Here is a 20,398-nt window from a genome sequence, read left to right as displayed (position 1 = left end):
ATTTCCTATTCTACAAACTCACTCGCTCTTAAATTTATCCCCCAAATTCTTTCTGTATATCTTTTATTTTGCTTCACTCCATTCCTATAAACATTTAGTAAGAGCATCTTTGCTTTATACTGTATACTGATTTACTGTTCACTATGGTCAAAGACAACTAAAACAACTAAAGTTTTGTGCTTGACAATACTTACCAACTCTAAGTCTGAAGTTGTTGAAAGAATGTGTGTTAACATCTTCAAGTCTTGCCTTCATCTCAAGGGCAAAGTCTACGAGGGCACACAAGTGGGCATGGGCATCTTCAACATCCTGTCAAAAACATAATAACTTTAGAGAACAGTTATGAATATACAATAAAGATTTAAAAATGGACTGGTTTAAAATATCATTGCAAATCTTTAGCACTCAAAATCACATTGGTATGGAATTTACTTAATAGGAATAAAAAATAATGGTACTAAATTATTCCACCACTGTGGAAATGCTATGAAATTGTTAATAAAACCTATTACAATTTTTTAGTCCCAGTAGCCTAAAAGGTAAGGCATCAGTTTACAAAGCTATCTCAGGCACTACAAATAGAATTAGGATAAAATCTGACTCAAAAGTTTGAATGTATGTAATTGTTCCACATCATTAATAATAAATGTACAATCGTTGGGATTAATATGCTGTGTGGTCTCCAAGGACTTTCCTCTTAAAGGCTAGAATGGAATCCATTAAGATATAAAATATCAAAGAAATATTTTCACTACTGTTAACAGTTCAATTTTGCTGGGTTCCAGCACACGTAAGTGTGTCTGGAAACGAGAACACAAATTTATTGGCTAAGAATGCTGCAGCCGAGTTGCTACCAAGAAGGTATACCATTCTTTGTGATTATTGTTTACCCAAAATTAAGAATTTAATTTTCAATAATTGGCCAAAGCATTGGGGTAGTTAAGTTAGGAATAAGATGCAAGAAATAATGAATGTTATATCCCCTTGGAAGTATAATATGATGCCCCGAAAGTGGGAGATGACCGTTTGTTGTCTCGGCATTGGTAACACTCGGTTGACACATGAATTTCTGCTTACTGGACAATACCAGCCATATTGTGACGATTGTTTATCGTAGCGAGAGAAATGTATATCTGTTTGAGGCTCGAGGTGAGGATGGAAGGTTCATCCTTGCCATGATTCTTGGACATAATGTGTCCTACCATGCTAGTGGTACTTTTAGCTTTATTTCAGAAGCAAGTCTTCTGAAAGCTATTTAGCTTTTAAAATGACATCTTTGCTGTTATGATTTTAATTAAATATTCTTTTACTCTTTACTTGCAATAAACGATATAGGCGTCAATGACCTTAGATGTCAGGATGCCAGAAAACCTCAAATCGATCAATCAATCCTGTTTTAGGTCCTGCGTTCCAACATGCACAGCACTGACTGTGTGCATATAAGGGAGAGCCAAAGGTTAAGGTCTACAGAATTGAATCTGTCACAGCCCCTCGAATGCTGAAATTTGTCTGGAAATCAATAAAATGTCATTATCGACAACCAATAATAATACTGGCAGCAATACTACTTAGGCGCTTTGTTTGCGTCTTCATTTTCAGCGTTTGATTAGCATCACATTCCCTAACATCATGAATTACAGTCCAAATCTACTGTTAAGTTAAGTAACATTAATCAAGTTCTGAGTCTACTCTAGTCCTGCTTTGGTATTTGTCTTTTTTGACAACCCGACACATTAACTAAGGAAATACAGTAGCTGTTTTTGGGAAGCTGCTGCATGGTGATCTCCAAGAGACTCACTCCTCCCTAGTCTGGTGTAGGCAAGGGGGGACATAAATCTTACTCTAAAAATGAAAGACAGTGGTTGGGCACAAGCAAAGCACACATGTAATACAGTCTCCAGTATTAGTATTGGTTTACAGTAATGACATGTTTATCAGTTGCGAGACAAATTTCAGCATGGGAGGTGCTATGGTGGGTTATAGAACCTGAACCCGTGGGTCTCCCTCATAGACTGAAGAGTCTGTGCTTTGCACATTGAAACATTAGCCCTAGAGCTGGGGAGACAATATTTCTCTGCTGGTATTCTATGTTGTATTGGATTCCCTGTTCTAGCCTTTTACAGGGAATCCTTGAAGACCACACAGACACAGTACCTCTCAACCTCCACAAAAATAGGTTTTCCTTTGTCAAAACCCATTAAATAGTTGCAAAGGTGTCCACATAAATGTATCATAGAATTTTTTTACAATGCTCCAAAAATACAGAGAATTCGTTTTGAAGAAAAAAAGAAACATACTATATATCTGAAATGCATTCAATTATATAATGAACAAAGATTGGATTTGATATATGGATTTTAGGCATATGACCCAGCACTGGAGCTGGGAGGTCATAACAGTACAGTACATATAAATGGAATTCTGAAAAAAATTAAATATCAAACTTTATTATCAGGGCTGGCTCCATACCTTTGTATTCTAATGAAGTAATCATTTTGAAGTTTTTATCCACTTGGCATTTTTAAGAACTAGTTAAAAATAATAAAACACCATCAGAATTATAGATCTTTCAATATGGATTTTTTGGGCTAAGCAATACCTTTAATTATATGTATTAAATCCAATTCAGATAAATTTACCCCTTGGAACTAGAGCTACTCTTCAATATTTAATTTTGAAAATTTTATAACCGTCTCTGTATAACACAGAACTGTATTTATAACTAGAATTGCTTGCAATTTCTATTCATTAAAAGGTATTCTGGTTGTACTACAAGAATTCAGAATAAAAATTTGACCTAAAGTACTTGAAAAACAATTCAATAAAATTATATATTGAAAATTATTTCCTTACATTAGTACATTCAGAGTACACCTATGAACAATCGGACAATAAATCTTTTTAGATGCTGTTGTCCTTACCTTTTCTGTTGGATTGAGTCCTGATGCCGCCATATATGTGCTTCCAATGGTCTTAATCTTTTCTATACAGGCGAATCTATCTTCATCTAACAATTCATCAAAATCGGCTGTAAGAAGTTGAATGTTATGTATAAATTGCTGAAGTAAATGAAGTCTATAAATGAGCTAGCTACAACATTAGTTATGAAAAGCACCTAGTATAATCTTCTAATATTGGACAGCATACAGTACAATTTTGAGTTTGGCAAAGAAATGGATTCACAGTCTAAAACGACTCTGGACAACTAATAACCAGGATTAAAATGGTACAATAAAAGGGATTTACAATAAATCTCACTGAACAGCATTAACTAACATACTTTTCATGGTTAAATTGTGAAGTTCTGTAGCATTTAAGAAAAGTTTGGCAACATTAACAAAGCAAGAACCGATAAGTATGTTTTAGACGTTAAACCAGAGAACTTCCAATACTACATAAATTATAAGTAAATAAATCCTTAAATTTAATTCAGCACAGTAACTCGTGGGGTGAATAAGCACTACTAGTATTGTACCTAGCTAACCTTACAAACATATATGGACAGTACAGTACTGTATACATTTTCAGTTATATGTAAAGACTGAAAACTAGAGAGCTTTATAACATACCAATAATTTCGTTTAGGAGCCTAATACATTCCATTCCACGGTTTACGTCTTCAGAATAAAACTGAGTGAAGTTTGGAATAGATGCGAAGAGAACGCCTACATTTTCATAAGCCTTTGAAAAAAGGTCCTACAGGGAGCAAGAAAAGAGAAAATAAATTAGTAATTAAATGTAGACATTTATATAAATAATGTTTATTCATAAAACTTACTTGTACTAAGTTCTCTGGGAAATCTAAAAAAAAGTTTGTAAAAGTTTATCCTAATGGTTAAGAGTCCGATTTTAATTTCTTGTAAGTCAAAAAATATTCTAAAATCTATTTTTGTTTCATATACACAAATCACTTTTACCTTCAACTTTTGGTTTGGTCAGATAAGCATAATAAAATTTGAATAGAAAGTCCTTTCTTCTAGTGCAATACAATAAAATGTGTTCCGGCTTATTTAGAGCACTTTTAGTACTCACAGTTGGTTTGTTAATGAACCAAAGAAAAGTACAGTATCTAAAACTTTGCATGTGTTCATATAATGTAGGTTATAAGACTCCTTTCCATGACTTAATGCTTAAAAGCAATAAAAAATATTACATTATTTCTGTTGTGTAATTATTCAAAGTTGATATTTGAACTTTGTAAGGGAGAATTGAAGTTAGTTATGTTTTTAAAACCAGGATATAACATCATGAAAATAGCACTTGCGTTTACACCGACAGCACCAAACCTGTCACTGCTTCTAGTTGTGAAATTTTTTTTACCTAGATGGTTAATGCATGTCTGTTATCCAAAATCTTCAACAGAACTGTTGCTATATGGTAGGTAAGGGGTGGTCGGAAATAAAATAACCAAGACTAGAAAAATTACCCAATTGAAATGCACAAGGAAATCTGTTCCACTGCAACATATGAACCTTCTTCCTATTCTATGTAAAATATGAGTGACCTTGACATGTAACTATCGTATGCTAAAATGATGGAGAAGTGTTCTCTAACCTTCAAGAATTAAAATGACTAGTGTGGTGGATACAAGCCTCTACATAATGATAATTTGGTTCCCCTCACTCTTTAGCACATTACAGTACCTTGTTCTCAAAGTTTTTTGAAAAGCTGATTTTAAAGATGGAAATGATATTGAGCAATAATTAGCTGCTTGAAACAACGAAGTCAAACTTATTTGTTTTATACACGTTGCACTCTGCCCTAAAGCGACATATTCTAAGAGTCATAGATATGTAAACATAGGAGAATTGCAAGATCTAAATTTGAGTGATCAGAAACCAATAACAACAATGTTACTACTCAACAGCCAAAATTTTCTACATTTCTAAACTGGCAACAACACATAGCTAACAAATTAATTTTGATATTATTCGACAAAATAACCATCTGGACTCTATCAATTAATAAAAAAGATACTTCTTCATACCAGATGCAGCATTAAAATATTTAAATTTGGTTAAAATCATTGTGGAGGACCCTGAATCTACAACTACTACAAGAAATATGTTATTTTCATTAGTAAAATAAATTTTTGAATATACTTACCCGATAATCATGTAGCTGTCAACTCCGTTGCCCGACAGAATTCTACGGAAGGGATACGCCAGCGATCGCTATACAAGAGGGGGGTGTACTCACAAGCGCCACCTGTGGCCAGGTACTGCAGTACTTCTTGTTGACACCACTTCAATTTTTCCTCGGTCCACTGGTTCTATGGGGAGGAAGGGTGGGTCAATTAAATCATGATTATCGGGTAAGTATATTCAAAAATTTATTTTACTAATGAAAATAACATTTTTCAATATTAAACTTACCCGATAATCATGTAGCTGATTCACACCCAGGGAGGTGGGTGAAAACCAGTGTACATGTATATCAAGAAGCTAAGTATCCCGTACTTCATATTATCAGTTATTCAAAATAACAATGAAATTACAAGTACCTGGTAAGGAAGTCGACTTGAGCCATTACTCTGCCTTAAATAAGTTCGTCTTCCTTACTGAGCGCAGCGTTCCTCTTAGGAGGCTGAACAACTCTAAGGTGCTGAAGTATCAAGGGCTGCAACCCATACTAAAGGACCTCATCACAACCTTTAACCTCGGTGCTTCTCAAGAAAGAATTGACCACCCGCCAAATCAACAAGGATGTGGAAGGCTTCTTAGCCGAACGTACAACCCATAAAAAGTATTCAAGAGAAAGGTTAAAAGGTTATGGGATTATGGGAATGTAGTGGCTGAGCCCTCGCCTACTACTGCATTCGTTGCTACGAATGGTCCCAGGGTGTAGCAATACTCGTAAAGAGACTGGACATCTTTGAGATAGAATGATGCGAACACTGACTTGCTTCTCCAATAGGTTGCATCCATAACACTCTGCAGAGAATGGCTCTGTTTGAAGGCCACTGAAGTAGCCACAGCTCTCACTTCATGTGTCCTTACCTTCAGCAAAGCAAGGTCTTCTTCCTTCAGATGAGAATGTGCTTCTCTAATCAGAAGCCTGAATAGTAAGAAACTGAGTTCTTAGAACTTGGAAAAGAAGGTTTCTTGATAGCACACCATAAGGCTTCTGATTGTCCTCGTAAAGGTTAAGACCTTTTTAGATAGTACCTAAGAGCTCTAACTGGGCAAAGTACTCTCTCCAGTTCATTCCCCACCAAGTTGGACAGGCTTGGGATCTCGAACGACTTAGGCCAAGGACGTGAAGGAAGCTCGTTTAGCAAAAACCGAGCTGCAAGGAACATGTAGCCGTTTCAGATGTGAAAACAATGATCCTGCTGAAGGTGTGGATCTCACTTACTCTTTTAGCTGTTGTCAAGCACACGAGGAAAAGTGTTTTTAATGTGAGGTCCTAAAAAGAGGCTGATTGGAGAGGTTCAAATCTTGATGACATAAGGAACCTTAGGACCACGTCTAGATTCCAGCCTGGAGTGGACAACCGACGTTCCTTTGAGGTCTCAAAAGACCTAGGGAGGTCCTGTAGATCTTTGTTGGTGGAAAGATCCAAGCCTCTGTGGCGGAAAAACCGCTGCCAACATACTTCTGTAACCCTTGATCGTAGGAGCTGAAAGGGATCTTACTTTCCTTAGATATAACAGGAAGTCAGCAATCTGGGTTACAGTGGTACTGGTTGAGGAAACTGCATTGGTCTTGTACCAGCTACGGAAGACTTCCCCTTGAGACTGATAGATTCTGAGAGTGGATGTTCTCCTTGCTTTGGCAATCGCTCTGGCTGCCTCCTTCGAAAAGCCCCTAGCTCTTGAGAGTCTTTCGAAAGTCTGAAGGCAGTCAGACGAAGAGCGTGGAGGTTTGGGTGTACCTTCTTTACGTGAGGTAGACGTAGAAGGTTCACTCCTAGAGGAAGAGTCCTGGGAATGTCGACCAGCCATTGCAGTACCTCTAAGAACCATTCTCTCACGGGCCAGAGCGGAGCCAACCAACGTCAGCCGTGTCCCTTTGCGAGAGGAGAACTTCTGAAGTACCCTGTTGACAATCTTGAACGGCGGGAATGCATACAGGTCGATATGGAACCAATCCAGCAGAAAAGCATCCACGTGAACTGCTGCTGGGTCTGGAATCGGAGAACAATACAACAGGAGTCTCTAGGTTATCGAGGTAGCGAACAGATCTATGGTTGGCTGACCCCACAGGGCCCAAAGTCTGCTGCAAACATTCTTGTGAAGGGTCCACTCTGTGGGGATGACCTGACCCTTCCGGCTGAGGTGATCTGCCATGACATTCATACCAGGGCGCCCTGAATGAACCTCGTTACCAGCGTGAGCTTTCGATCTTTAGACCAGATGAGGAGGTCCCTTGCGATCTAGAACAACTTCACGAAAGAGTCCCTCCCTGCTTGAAGATGTAAGCCAGGGCTGTGGTGTTGTCAGAGTCCACCTCCACCACTTTGTTAAGCTGGAGGGACTTGAAGTTTATCAAGGCCAGAAGAACCGCCAACAACTCCTTGCAATTGATGTGAAGTGTCCTTTGTTCCTGATTCCATGTTCCCGAGCATTCCTGTCCGTCCAAAGTCGCACCCCAGCCCGTGTCTGATGCGTCCGAGAGGAGAAGGCGGTCGGGTTTCTGAACAGCCAAAGATAGACTTCCTTGAGAAGAAAGCTGTTCTTACACCACGCGAGAGAAGACCTCCTCTCTTCGGAAACAGGAACTGAAACCGTCTCTAGCGTCATGTCCTTTATCCAGTGAGCAGCTAGATGATACTGAAGGGGGGGAGGTGGAGTCTCCCTAACACGATGAACAGGGCCAGCGATGAAAGTGTCCCTGTTAGACTCATCCACTACCTGACTGAGCATCGGTTCCTTCTCAGCATGCTCTGGATGCATTCTAGGGCTTGGAAGATCCTTGGGGCCGACGGAAAAGCCCGAAAAGCTCGACTCTGAAGATCCATACCCAGGGAGACAATGGTCTGGGATGGGACGAGCTGAGACTCCTCAAAATTGACCAGGAGGCCCAGTTCCTTGGTCAGATCCATAGTCCATCTGAGAATCTCCAGACAGCGACGACTTGTGGGAGCTCTTAAAAGCCAGTCGTCTGACGGAGCCGGACACAAGATCATGGTACTGCTGCACAGTCTGTGAACTGTCAACCATGGGGAAGCGAGGAAGTACAGTGACAACCCGAAGCTGTCTAGACTGTCTGGGTCGTACAGACAACTCCTTATCGGGTTGCTGAGGTTGCCGCACTGCGTCACAACAAGTCACTTCTGCTGGTTGTTGAACGTCTTCCCAGTGACACACTGACTCCGTAAACAAAAAAATCCTCTAACAAGGACTAAGCTTGGACTGCATGTCTTGCAACACAGCTCAAGGTCTATGGGAGCAGGTGTGGTAACAGACGGGGTTAGCGACTGAAGTGGAACCATTACCTTCCCTGGGAGCATGTTATGCTTAAATAAAAGTCCATAGGAGGCTACGCAGCTAAAGGCTCCTCTCCAAATGACAGAGTCCTCAAGGGAATATCAGAAGGAGGGAGAAAAGCACTTTCTCATCTACAGGGACCATATGCGAGAAAAGCTAAGTTCTCTCAGTGAGGGTTTCACTGGTGCAAAAGCAGCAGACTAGAAGGCAACGTTATGAAACTGCTTGACAGTCTAGTGAGTTGGCAACAACCAAAGATGTGTGACTGAGAAGCATGCGGTAAGGTATGCAGAGCATGTTGTATGCAGAGCATGTTGTATGCAGAGCATGCTGTATGCAGAGCATGCTGTATGCAGAGCATGCTGTATGTAGAGCATGCTGTAAGGTAAGCAGAGCGTGTTGCATGGCGTGTAACATTTCTCAGAAATTCCATGACCAGTGCTAGAGTGAGTAATATCGCATTACCGTCCATTGAAAGTGCACGTGCCGAGGGAATTGATTTAGACTGTTTTGTTGATGAATTTGATAGCCGGCATGATAATCGTAGAATTAAGCTACACTAAATGTACTATAATCTACTTCACCTCAGGAAAGGGAAACTCGCCCTGTTGGCAACACTGCATTACTTCATGCATGCTTGCATGGGGTTTAATATCAACATAATATTACCTTACATTCATAACTCATGATTCATTTGTTTAGAAGATATTTTTGCCATATTTCGCGATTTGTTAAAAATATATTGCAAGGAATACATATATATTTTTATATAAGTAATACAAATAACCTCCATTATCATAATGTTTGTGTAGGCATACATGTATATGATTACAAATGCAAGTTATGAAAGTAATGAGGTGTTATTATTGTCATTTGTTATTCCCAAGTTGAATGGGAAGAAGCTCAAGTTGAGGAAAAAATGGCAGATGCATGCGTTGAGGTGGCTGACTCATAGCATGAGGTTGCTGCCTCAAGAGTTGCGCTTGCTGTAAGGGTTGTGGATGCGCAGTAGCAGGTTCCTGAGGAACGAGTTAAGGTTCCTGAGGTGTGAGCTGCGAGAGTTGAGATAGCGGCTGCGCAGAACGCAGTTCTTGTCTCGCGAGTTGAGGTTCCTGAGGTGCTAGCCTAAGGAGTTGAGACTCTTGCCTTGAGGAGGGTTTAGGTCGCTGCAGCGAGTGCTGAGGTGGCTGCCTCATTGATGGAAGAGGTTGTCGTACCTCAAGAGATTGTTGCCTCGCTGGTGGAACCGCAAGCGGAAGCGGAGGAAGTAAGGCATAAGACTCCTGCTCCCATTGCTGAGGTTGCCTTAAGGAAGGTTAAGGTTGCTGCACAACGCTGGTAACTGGCAACTCAGAACGCGGTAAGGTAGCCTGAGGAACCTCAACTTCGTACGCCTGGCAGACTGGACTGCGGTGAGGCGGAGCTCTCGCAGGAGGAGGCGGAGGTTGCTGCACACCGCTGGTAACTGGCAACTCAGAACGCGGTAAGGTAGGCTGAGGAACCTCAACTTCGTACGCCTGGCAGACTGGACTGCGGAGAGGCGGAGCGTTCGCAGGAGGAGGTGTAACCTTCTCAGCCTGAAACTCACGCATTAAGACCGCAAGCTGCGACTGCATGGACTGCAGCAAAGTCGTCTTGGGATCAACAGACGATAAGGTCTGTTGAGGCAAAGCCTTAATAGAAGATGAGGTCTGTTGAGGCATCGCCTTACCTCTCTTAGGAGGTGTGCAGTCACCTGATGACTGAGGAGAGTCAGAGCTAACCCAATGACTGCATCCGGGTTGTTGAACTCTAACTTCGTACGTCTGGCATAGGTCTGGACTTTACGTTTAAGAGGTCTTGAGACCTGAGACCAGCGTTTTCTCCCCGAAATTTCTTCTGCAGACGAGCAAAATAAGGGCTCAATCGTCTGCGGGTGGGAGTGACGGTCTCTGTAAGACACGCCCGCAACCACCGAGGATACTTCTGTGCGCCGATCAAGGCCTGCCGAACCCTTTTGCCCTTCGACATTGCTTCTCCCCTGGGCTTGGGAGCTTGCAAGAGGTCCCGGACTGGGAGGACGACTGGCACGCACAGAAGTACCCTCACGCACAACACTGACACACTTTGCGCTAATCACTTATCACTTTTGATTTTCTGTTTGCACTTATTTCACTGAACTCGAAACTTTAAGTGGTTTGTACCTGAAACACGCAATTCTATCCTTTCTCAAAAGTTAGTAATTGCGAAAACAGAATTACAATGTAACAGAAAAATCTAATGAAAGATAAATAATTCAGTGGCTGGAAAGAGACTAAACACTAGATCAAATAAACTACGTTTAAAATCTCTCACCGCATAAAGCTTGAGAACAAGAAAAAACCCTAGAAACGTTTACCTTCTTCCCCTAAAGAGACTAGGGAGAAGAGCAAAAACGATAACAACGTTACTCGCTTGAACGAAACGTTTATCCTCCTCTTTCTCCCTCCGTCTCTATCTCTCTCTCTCTCTCTCTCTCTTGACTTAGAACCTGAGAGAAGAGCCCAATCATATATATCGTTAAAACATATTATTGTTAAAGGAAAATATTTCCCAAAATGAAAAGTTCCTTTATTAGAATTAAAACCATTAAGTTAAGAAAGAATGAACAAAACGCTAGACACGGTTACTCTTACTGCAACGTGACACCGTGAAAATTATCTCTCTATCGTAACGATAGAGCGCAAGTTGAACGTTCTGAACGTCAACAACTGCAGAGACAAAACAAAACGTTAGTTCAACTTTGAAAACAGTACGAGACTATCAAAGAAATTCTTTCAAAAACATTAAAATAGCATAATATGTTAACAGGTAAAACCGAAATGACGGGCTCAATGTTAATTAACTTCGGTACCAAGAAAAGACCGCCTACTATTAGGAAAGGTCGAATATAAACAAATATAAAAATTAATTTTAATAAGTTTATAATAAAAGGAAGTTAATCGAAGAGGCCTATAAAAGGCGGAGAGATATAAAATAAATCTATAACTTTTGTTAAGCAAAATTAAGAAAGAGAGTCTATACTCTCTTAGACACCAACACTTCCGTCTAAGGGAAGGGTCGGCCATTTAAAGGTGAAAGAGAGTTCATACTCTCTTCGTCACCATAATTAATCAAATTAATTCCAAAAGTTAGCTAAGCTAATAATAAAACTTCCTGAATAGCGAAAGCTGAAATCTTAGAGCAATACTTCACCAAAAACCGTGAACAAGACTCCAAAATTATAAGCGTATCCATGAACGTCTTGCCGGAAGCACGACAGAGGAAAAATTGAAGTGGTGTCAACAAGAAGTACTGCAGTACCTGGCCACAGATGGCGCTTGTGAGTACACCCCCCTCTTGTATAGCGATCGCTGGCGTATCCCTTCCGTAGAATTCTGTCGGGCAACGGAGTTGACAGCTACATGATTATCGGGTAAGTTTAATATTGAAAAATATGGTTTTACAGTGATAATTGCAGCATTTGGCTGCTCTATCAATCTCTTTGTTTGCAATAATGCCTGGATAATGTAAGCAAGAAAAGAACATATTTCAGAATCTACCATGTGTTCATAATCTGCAAAATGCAGACTTTCATCATCAGCATCACTATCTCCTCTTCTTACGCCTATTGACACAAAGGGCCTCAGTTAGATTTCACAATTCATCTCTATCTTGAGCTTTTAAATCAATAATTCTCCATTCATCATTTAATACTTTATTAAGATTCATAGTCCTTAGTCATGTGGTCCTGTATCTTCCAACTCTACTAGTGCCTTGTGGAGCCTAGTTGAAAGTTTGGTGAACTAATCTCTCTTTGGGAGTGCGAAGAGCATGCCCAAACCATCTCCAACTACCCCTCAACATGATCTCATCCACAAATGGCACTCGAGTAATCTCTCGGTTTCATTTCTAGTCCTGACCTGCCATTTAACTCCCAATACTCTTCCGAGGGCTTTGTTCTCAAATCTAACAATCTGTTGGATATACTGTAGTTTCATTGTCATATCACAACTCGTGTCCATACAGTATCACCAATCTCACTAAACTGATATATAGTCTGATTTTTAATGTAATTTCATGCAATTTGATTTCCAAATTTTACTTAATCTAGCCATGGTCTGATTTGTTTTTTTCAATCATTCATTAAACTTAATTTCTAAAGATCCTGGATTAGAGATCATAGTTATTAATTATTTAAATGATTCCACCTCATTAATCCTTTCTCCTTCCAATGATATTTCATCTTCCACTGCATATTCTGTTCTCACCATCTCTCTGTCTTTATCGTGAGCCCAACCTCATGTGATACTTCATGCATTCTGGTAAGCAAGCATTTACAAGTCGTGTGGTGTTCTGTTAACAAGGACAGCATCATTAGCATACTCTAGGTCAATTAATTCCTATTACCAATCCAGCCCAATCCTTCTCCACTATCCCCAACTGTTCTATGTACTACAAAATTCATGAGGAGGATAAACAACATAGGTGACAACACATTCCCTTGGAATACTCCTCTGTTCAATGGAAATTCATTTGATAGGACTCCACCAACATTAACTTTGCACTTGCTATGCTAATGAACAGACTTAATCAAATTCCCACATCCAAGACGAACTCCATAATAATGCAGGACTCTCCACAAAATTGGCCGGTGCAACTATCAGCAGCTTTTTCATAGTCCACAAATGCCATCAAAAGTGGATTGCTATATTCTACACATTGCTGCATCACATGTCTTAAAATGAAAATTTGATCAGAACAACTTCCACCTTTTCTAAATCCTGCTTGTTCATCTCGAAGCTTTTCATCAATCTTTCTCTCTAGTCTCTTTAAAATGAGCATACTATATATTTTCATGACAATTGACGTAAGTTTGATTCTACTGTAATTATTGCAATTAGTCAGATCTCCTTTTTTTTGCAATTTTCACCAACATTCCTAGCTCTCATTCATCAGGTTTTGCTTCTTCACACCACATTCTACAAAATAATCTTGTAAGTATTCTGGAGGTCACTTCATTTTGAGCCACTATCATCTCAGCAATTACATCATCATATCCAGGGGCTTTCCATCTCTTTAGTTTTTTAATGATAGCTTCGATTTCAAACACACTCAATTCATTCAAGGGCACATCAAGGTCTTCCTCAGCTTCAGTTATATCAATCAAATTATTCCCTTCATATCTCCTATTCATGACCTCACTAAAGTATTCCATCCAATGTTTCTTATCTTCATCTGTTGTTAAAACAGATTCATCTCTCTTTTTAATGGGTATATGCTTCTTCTTTGCCCCAGTAGAGATTTTATTAATAATTCTGTGAGCCACTCCCTGAATTCGTAGCTTTGTCAGCCTCATCAGCTTTCCTGTCAAAATATTCTCGCCAGTCATTCCTGGCTTTTCTTTTGACTTCACTACTAATACTGGAATACTTAGCATGCTCTACCTTGTAATTTTCATTACTTCTTCGAGAATTTTTGACAATCCATTTTTGTCTTTGTCTCCTATTTAAAGTATCCCAAGTATCATTTGATATCCATGGCTTTCTCCTTGTAACTGCATGTCTTAAAACTTCACTACCAAATGACGGTTATATGTTCTCAATATCACGACATTCTACATTAATCGTCTGCTCTTCGTCTCCTAAAGCCTCTAAAACTGCAAGTTGATTCCCACATTCAATTGCAAAGGTTTCTGTGCTCATCTTCTAGAAGCTTAGTTGTATCAAACCTAGGTATTCTGGCTACATTTCTATTGGGTGCTTTCAATTTTAATTTCAGTATGGCAATGAGGAGCTGGTGATTACCAATATCTCCACCTGTATAGCTTCTTACATTTCTCAAGAGGATCCTCCTCCTCTCTTTATTAATGGCTAAGGGGTCTATTTGATTTTACTAATTGCCACATGGTGAAGTCCATGTATATTTGTGGATGTCCTTGTGCTGCAAAAGAGTACCTCCAATAACAAGATTGTTTGTTGAACAAAAACTTATAGTGTGTGCCCCATTTTCATTTGCAACTTTGCCAAGACACTCAACACCCATCACATTCTCTATACCTTGATTATTCCTTCCAAATTTAGCATTGAAGTCACCATTCACAATTTTCATATCTCTCTCTGGGATCTCATCTATTACACTCTCAAGTTCTTCATAGTATTCATCTTTCCTTTCTTCAGGAATCATTTATTGGTGCATAGCAAACTATATTATTCAAGTTGTGGAATGATCTCCCTAATCAGGTAGTTGAATCAGTAGAACTTCAAAAGTTCAAACTTGCAGCAAATGTTTTTTATGTTGAACAGGCTGACTCGAGTCTTTTTTAGTCTATATATTATAAATCTGTTTTAATGTTACTGCTTTTTTTTTTTTTAAATATTTTGTTTATATTTTTTCATTACTTCTGATAACATTTACTTATTTCCTTATTCCCTTTCCACACTGGGCTATTTTCCCCTGTTGGAGCCTTTGGGCTTAAAGCATCTTGCTTTTCCAACTAGAGTTGTAGCTTGCCTAGCAATAATAATAATAACAATAGTAATGTTTCACTGCTTTGATTTGAACTTTGCAAGTAATAACCTACAGTACTATTTACAGCTCTCCATTCCGTTACTGCCTTTCCTGCTTTTGGTGTCATCATTATTCCTATCTCTTCTAACTCCATCTCTTCTTCCTGAATAGATATATATATATTACCTTGGTCTAAGATTTCTTTACCAATCCCCTTACATGCTTTAGTTAGGGCCAAAATATCCAAACAATATTCATGAATTCATTCTCCACTTGCTCTAACTTACCAATCTGATTCATGGTTCTAATATTCCAATTACCAATTTCCATTGCAGACTTTAGTTGTGCAAAACAACTGTTTGGTAATTTTAAAAGCTTTCAAAGCTAGAAATTTTAAAATAACTACTGGATTAATGGTGCAATATTTTCTATTATGCAAACTACTGACCATATTAAAGTCTGTTTTAATGTAAAAACAGAAGCATTATTAGGCAAAACTAACTATTTCCATTAGATATTACAAAAAATTCTCCCTCAGAGGAAGATTTGGAGACATCCGTTTATAAGCTCTAAATTCCAACTGCCATGGTTTCAGCGTGTTACAACTACTCAAAGTTCATAGCAGCGTTCACATGTTCCCAAGCAATTAAGATAAAAGATTTTCAACTGGCTAACCCTTGCAACTTCAGCATCAGTGCCTACATCTTCTGTGAAATATATCTAAAGAAAGTTGTTTGGTCTTGTTGATTTGGAACTTATTTTAACTTATGTTCTTTCCATATGGTAAGGGGTGTGCACTCTGGTTTCTACAGTTAGCATAGCACACTTTCAAAAATCGTTAGGTGGAAATTCTAAGTTCCTTGTTCTCCGAGACCTTCTCTCTCTTCCTTGGTTAGGCAAAACTTCAACATAATGAACAGTTATCCTATAGAGAATACTGAACTGTTATAACATGGGAGTACCTTGGTACTCTCTTACAAGAATACAATATATACAGGTCTTAATTAGCAATTGTCTTTGGTTAGTTAAGACAGACAAAACTAGAAAAAAAAATATTCTAATAAAAATGATATATAAACAGCCCCTAAATAATTATTCAGGCACACAATATTTTTTATAAAAAACACGGTTATAGTTTTTGAGCAAAATATTACACTAGCTCTCGTAAAATGTTATTTTTATAATAAAATAAATTTTTGGATATACTTACCCGGTGATTATATAAGCTGCAGCTCTGCTGCTCGACAGAAAACTCTACGTTCAAAATCCGCCAGCGATCGCTATGCAGGTAGGGGGTGTACATCAACAGCGCCATCTGTCGTGCAGGTACTGTACTCAGTACTCAATGTAAACACAGAACTCAATTTTCTCCTCGGTCCACTGGGTCTCTATTAGGGAGGAAGGGAGGGTCCTTTAATATATAATCACCGGGTAAGTATATTCAAAAATTTATTTTATTATAAAAATAACATTTTTCAATATTAAACTTAGCCGGTGATTATATAAGCTGATTCACACCCAGGGGGGTGGGTAGAGACCAGCAATAATTGTTTACATTATTATGAGCTAAGGATTTTTTATTTCATTTTAGCAGTTATTCAAAATAACAAACATAAAATAAATAAGTACCTGGTAAGGAAGTCGACTTGAACAATTACTCTGCCTTTTTAAGTACGTCTTCCTTACGGAGCCTCGCGATCCTCTTAGGATGCTGAGCGACCCCTAGGAGCTGAAGTATCAAGGGTTGCAACCCATACTACAGGACCTCATCAAAACCTCTAATCTAGGCGCTTCTCAAGAAAAGAATTTGACCACCCGCCAAATCAACCAGGATGCGAAAGGCTTCTTAGCCTTCCGGACAACCCAAAAACAACAATAAAAAACATTTCAAGAGAAAGATTAAAAAGGTTATGGAATTAGGGGAATGTAGTGGTTGAGCCCTCACCCACTACTGCACTCGCTGCTACGAATGGTCCCAGGTTGTAGCAGTTCTCGTAAAGAGACTGGACATCTTTAAGATAAAAAGACGCGAACACTGACTTGCTTCTCCAATAGGTTGCGTCCATTATACTCTGCAGAGATCTATTTTGTTTAAAGGCCACTGAAGTTGCGACAGCTCTAACTTCATGTGTCCTTACCTTCAGCAAAGCTTGGTCTTCCTCACTCAGATGGGAATGAGCTTCTCGTATCAACAGTCTGATATAATAGGATAAGGCATTCTTTGACATAGGCAAAGAAGGTTTCTTAATAGAACACCATAAAGCTTCTGACTGTCCTCGTAAAGGTTTAGTTCGTCTTAAATAGAACTTAAGAGCTCTAACAGGGCATAAGACTCTTTCTAGTTCATTTCCAACCATATTTGAAAGGCTTGGAATATCGAACGATTTCGGCCAAGGACGAGAAGGTAGCTCGTTTTTGGCTAGAAAACCAAGCTGTAAAGAACATGTAGCCGTTTCAGATGAAAATCCGATGTTCCTGCTGAAGGCGTGAATCTCACTGACTCTTTTAGCTGTGGCCAAGCAAACCAGGAAAAGAGTCTTTAAAGTGAGATCTTTAAAGGAGGCTGATTGTAGCGGCTCGAACCTTTCTGACATAAGGAATCTTAGTACCACGTCTAAATTCCAACCAGGTGTAGCCAAACGACGCTCCTTCGTGGTCTCAAAAGACTTAAGGAGGTCCTGTAGATCTTTGTTGTTGGAAAGATCTAAGCCTCTGTGACGGAAGACTGATGCCAACATGCTTCTGTAACCTTTGATAGTGGGAGCTGAAAGAGATCTTTCTTTCCTCAGGTATAATAGGAAGTCAGCTATTTGGGTTACAGAGGTACTGGTCGAGGATACTGATACTGACTTGCACCAGTTTCGGAAGACTTCCCACTTCGACTGGTAGACTCTAAGAGTGGATGTCCTCCTTGCTCTAGCAATCGCCCTGGCTGCCTCCTTCGAAAAGCCTCTAGCTCTAGAGAGTCTTTCGATAGTCTGAAGGCAGTCAGACGAAGAGCGTGGAGGCCTTGGTGTACCTTCTTTACGTGTGGCTGACGTAGAAGGTCCACCCTTAGAGGAAGAGTTCTGGGAACGTCCACCAGCCATTGAAGTACCTCGGTGAACCATTCTCTCGCGGGCCAGAGGGGAGCAACTAACGTCAACCTTGTCCCTTCGTGAGAGGCGAACTTCTGCAGTACCTTGTTGACAATCTTGAACGGGGGGAATGCATATAGGTCTAGATGTGACCAATCCAGTAGAAAGGCATCTATATGAACTGCTGCTGGGTCCGGGATTGGTGAGCAATATATTGGGAGCCTCTTGGTCATCGAGGTTGCGAAGAGATCTATGGTAGGCTAGCCCCATGTTGCCCACAGTCTCTTGCACACATCCTTGTGTAGGGTCCATTCTGTTGGAATGATTTGTCCCTTCCGACTGAGGCAATCCGCCATGACATTCAAGTTGCCTTGGATGAACCTCGTTACTAGAGAAAGGTTTAGATCTTTTGACCAGGTGAGGAGGTCCCTTGCGATCTCGTACAACGTCATAAAATGGGTCCCTCCTTGCTTGGAGATGTACGCCAAAGCCGTGGTGTTGTCCGAGTTCACCTCCACCACTTTGCCTTGAAGGAGGGACTTGAAGCTTTTCAAGGCCAGATGAACTGCCAGTAGCTCCTTGCAGTTGATATGTAACGTTCTTTGATGCGAGTTCCAAGTTCCCGAGCATTCCCGACCGTCTAATGTCGCACCCCAGCCCGTGTCCGATGCGTCCGAGAAGAGAACGTGGTTGGGGGTCTGAACAGCCAGGGGCAGACCCTCTCTGAGGCTGATACTGTCCTTCCACCAAGTCAGGGACGACTTCATCTTCTCGGAAATGGGGATCGAGACCGCTTCTAGCGTCTTGTCCTTTTTCCAGTAAACAGCTAGGTGAAATTGAAGGGGACGGAGGTGTAGTCTCCCTAACGAAACGAACTGTTCCAGGGATGATAGCGTCCCTATCAGACTCATCCACTGTCTGACTGAACATCGTTCCTTCTTCAGCATGTTCTGGATGCATACCTGGGCTTGACTTGTTCTGGGGGCCGACGGAAAAGCCCGAAAAGCTTGACTGTGAATCTCCATCCCTAAATACACAATAGTTTGGGATGGGACCAGTTGAGACTTTTCCATATTGACCAGGAGACCCAATTCCTTGATCAGATCTAGAGTCCACTTTAGATTCTCCAGACAGCGACGACTGGAAGAGGCTCTTAGAAGCCAGTCGTCCAAATAGAGGGAGGCTCTGATGTCCGCTAAATGAAGGAATTTGGCTATATTCCTCATCAGCCTCGTAAACACAAGAGGAGCTGTGCTTAGGCCAAAGCACAGGGCTTGAAATTGGTAGACAACCTTTTCGTAAACGAACCTCAGAAAAGGTTGGGAGTCTGGGTGGATGGGGACGTGAAAGTATGCGTCCCTTAGGTCTAAAAAGACCATCCAGTCTTCCTTTCTGACCGCTGCTAGAACGGACTTTGTGGTCTCCATGGCGAACGTCTGCTTTGTGACAAAGACATTCAGCGCACTGACGTCTAGCACCGGCCTCCACCCTCCTGTCTTCTTTACCACTAAGAAGAGACGGTTGTAGAAGCCCGGGGATTGATGGTCCCGGACTTTGACTACCGCTCCCTTTTCTAGTAAGAGAGACACCTCCTGCTTCAAAGCTCGTCTCTTGTCTTCCTCTCTGTACCTGGGAGAGAGATCGATGGGACACGTTGCTAGAGGGGGTTTGCGTACAAACGGGATCTTGTACCCTTCTCTGAGCAGCTTCACAGATTGTGCATCTGCGCCTCTTTCCTCCCAGGTCTGCCAGAAGTTCTTGAGTCTGGCTCCCACTGCTGTCTGAAGAAGGAGGCAGTCGGACTCTGCCTTTAAAGGACTTGGTACCTTTCTTCTTCCCACGTCTCCCTTCGGCACGAGCACCTCCTCTGCTGGAGGCTCTGCCACGAAAGGGCGGAATGAATCTGGACGCTGGAGTGTCCATCCTGGGTCTTGACAAGGTAGGCAAAGGGGTGGCTTTGCGGGCAGAGGACGCAACCAGGTCATGGGTGTCCTTCTGAATCAAAGAGGCAGCAATCTCCTTAATCAAGTCCTCTGGAAAAAGGCACTTTGAGAGAGGAGCAAACAGAAGTTCTGATCTCTGACACGGTGTTACTCCAGCTGACAGAAAGGAGCAAAGGTTCTCCCGTTTCTTGAGGACCCCGGATACGAACGAAGCCGCAAGTTCACTGGATCCGTCACGAATGGCCTTGTCCATGCAGGACATTATGAGCAAGGAAGATTCCTTGTCAGACGGGGAGATCTTCCTGCTTAAAGCTCCCAGACACCAGTCCAAAAAGTTAAAGACCTCGAAGGCTCTAAACACTCCTTTCAACAGATGGTCTAAGTCCGTAGGAGACCAGCATATCTTAGAGCGTCTCATGGCTAGCCTGCGGGGAGAGTCT

The 20,398-nt window shown here is 40.7% G+C and overlaps 1 protein-coding gene across 4 annotated transcripts in view; it reads right to left on the bottom strand.

The window, feature by feature from the left end:
- LOC137631230 (adenylyl cyclase 78C-like) overlaps positions 1-20,398 on the bottom strand; it is a 118,859-nt gene that overhangs the window by 42,107 nt on the left and 56,354 nt on the right. For all 4 annotated transcript variants that reach the window (XM_068362995.1, XM_068362998.1, XM_068362996.1 and 1 more), the window contains 3 exons: positions 3,570-3,696; positions 2,922-3,028; positions 195-309 (listed from right to left, as the gene is read on the bottom strand). In XM_068362995.1, the coding sequence (XP_068219096.1) occupies positions 195-309; positions 2,922-3,028; positions 3,570-3,696 (349 nt within the window). The remainder of the gene's footprint in view (positions 1-194; positions 310-2,921; positions 3,029-3,569; positions 3,697-20,398) is intronic.

Source organism: Palaemon carinicauda, chromosome 39, assembly GCF_036898095.1.
Source record: "Palaemon carinicauda isolate YSFRI2023 chromosome 39, ASM3689809v2, whole genome shotgun sequence".
In the NCBI taxonomy this organism is placed as follows: domain Eukaryota; kingdom Metazoa; phylum Arthropoda; class Malacostraca; order Decapoda; family Palaemonidae; genus Palaemon; species Palaemon carinicauda.
The sequence above is the reverse complement of the archived record's forward strand: the minus strand, read 5'-3'. Positions and strand labels throughout refer to the sequence as shown.